The 1,562-nt window shown below is 63.1% G+C and overlaps 1 protein-coding gene across 1 annotated transcript in view; it reads right to left on the reverse strand.

Annotated features, from left to right (window-relative positions):
* CANT1 (calcium activated nucleotidase 1) overlaps positions 1-1,562 on the reverse strand; it is a 10,743-nt gene that overhangs the window by 7,494 nt on the left and 1,687 nt on the right. Inside the window, 1 exon segment of the mRNA XM_010856275.1 lies at positions 116-1,538. Coding sequence (XP_010854577.1) covers positions 116-262 — 147 coding nt within the window. The 5' untranslated portion in view covers positions 263-1,538.

The raw sequence follows: 1,562 nt of genomic DNA on the forward strand, positions 1-1,562 counted from the left end.
GGCCCCCCCTCTGGCCTCGCCAAACCACGGCTTCAAAAGCACGGCCAGGCCGAAGCTGCCCGCTGTCCATGTCCAGCCCACCGTCACCACTGAGTTCTCAGCTCCTGCATCTCACCTCCTGGTCAAGATTCTGCCTGGATTTCTGACACACATTCGCCTGCAATTCTTCCCTCAGGAATCGAAGCAGCGATGGCAGATGGCCATAGTCACAGCTGTCCTGGTCAAAACTTCCATGAAAACCCTGGGAGACACAACTCTCCATGTGAACACACTTCAACCAAAAGTTATGAGCCACCACCACCTCGAAAAGCTCAGGTGTGGCCCCGATCCCCCTCCGTCTGCAGCATCTGCTCTGTCAGCCCCAGCGACCCGGCTGCCTGCCTCCTCGCCATCGGCTCCCACAGCCCCTTCTCACAGGAACCACGCAGGCACCTTCTTGCTGCTACCCCCCGACCCCGACACCCACTGGTGCCCTGCGGGCACCAAACCTGCCATTCAAGCCAGTCCCTCTGGCGTGTCATTCCCTGCTTTGGGAGCAAACCCTCGCTAGTTACACAACCCCTGTCAACCCCAACCCGGCCCCGGCAAGCCGGCTCCTTTGCCTGCCGACCAACCACTCTTCTACCCCGCGTTCCCCAGACAGGGCTCGCCGTCCTGCCCCGGCTCCTGACGGTCTTGCTCGCACTCCTCAGAAAGGCCTCCCTGCCCACCCTCTACCCCACAGCATACTGCGCCGAAGGAATGAAAACGACACCCACTTCCTGAGCAGCTGAGGCTCCTTGCCCCTGCGCTCCAGCTTAGGTACACGCAAACCTCTGGCCCTGGATCCAGCCGGACGGTCAAGCTGCCTGCCATCACAGGGCTGCAGGGGCAGTGGGCAGAGTGCCTGCTAGGGCAGACGTGTCTCCATCGTGCTGTGTGCCCTCACAGCCCCTGGTGGGCTCTTCATTTCTGCGTCACGGTCCTGGTGTCCCCCTGTCACTCGCTCCCAGCAGACTCTGAGGACACCACCAGCAGCTAGGGCCCAGTGGAGCCCACCCGGCTCCCCGGCCTCGGTCCGGGGGAGGACCTCCTGCTTGCTCAGGGTCAAGTCAGCCATGCCTGCTCTACTGGTTCCTTCTCAGTCTGTACTTGTCCATATCTCCCATCTGAGCCACTGTTCCAGCTCCAGGGTACACTCTCAGGTACTGGTAGCGCTCGGTATGTGAAAGGGTGACATCGTGCCTCTGTGAATGAAGGCAGAGCCCACCCCCCCCATCCTGGAGGAGGGCCCTCTCCCCGGTCCTAGCTAGGGTCCACTGCTGGCCCCGGAGACGCCCCACCCACAGGCAGGCCTGCTCCTGGGGCCCAGCCACAGGGTGTCCCGCTGCACCTCCTGCCAGCAGCCACGGGGCCGCCAGTGGTGACCTGTCTGCGGTCCTCTTCCCTCTCTTCTCGGCCCTCAAGGCGGGCTCCTTCCTCGTCACCCACCGCTTCTCCTTCTGAATCCACACCCTCCCAGCCCGAATGTCTCCCTGGAATCCAGGCCAGGAGCCCAGCTGCTGAGCCTCCCGCGCCTGCAG

The sequence above is a fragment of the Bison bison genome, unplaced genomic scaffold, assembly GCF_000754665.1.
Source record: "Bison bison bison isolate TAMUID 2011002044 unplaced genomic scaffold, Bison_UMD1.0 scf7180017864371, whole genome shotgun sequence".
NCBI lineage: Eukaryota > Metazoa > Chordata > Mammalia > Artiodactyla > Bovidae > Bison > Bison bison.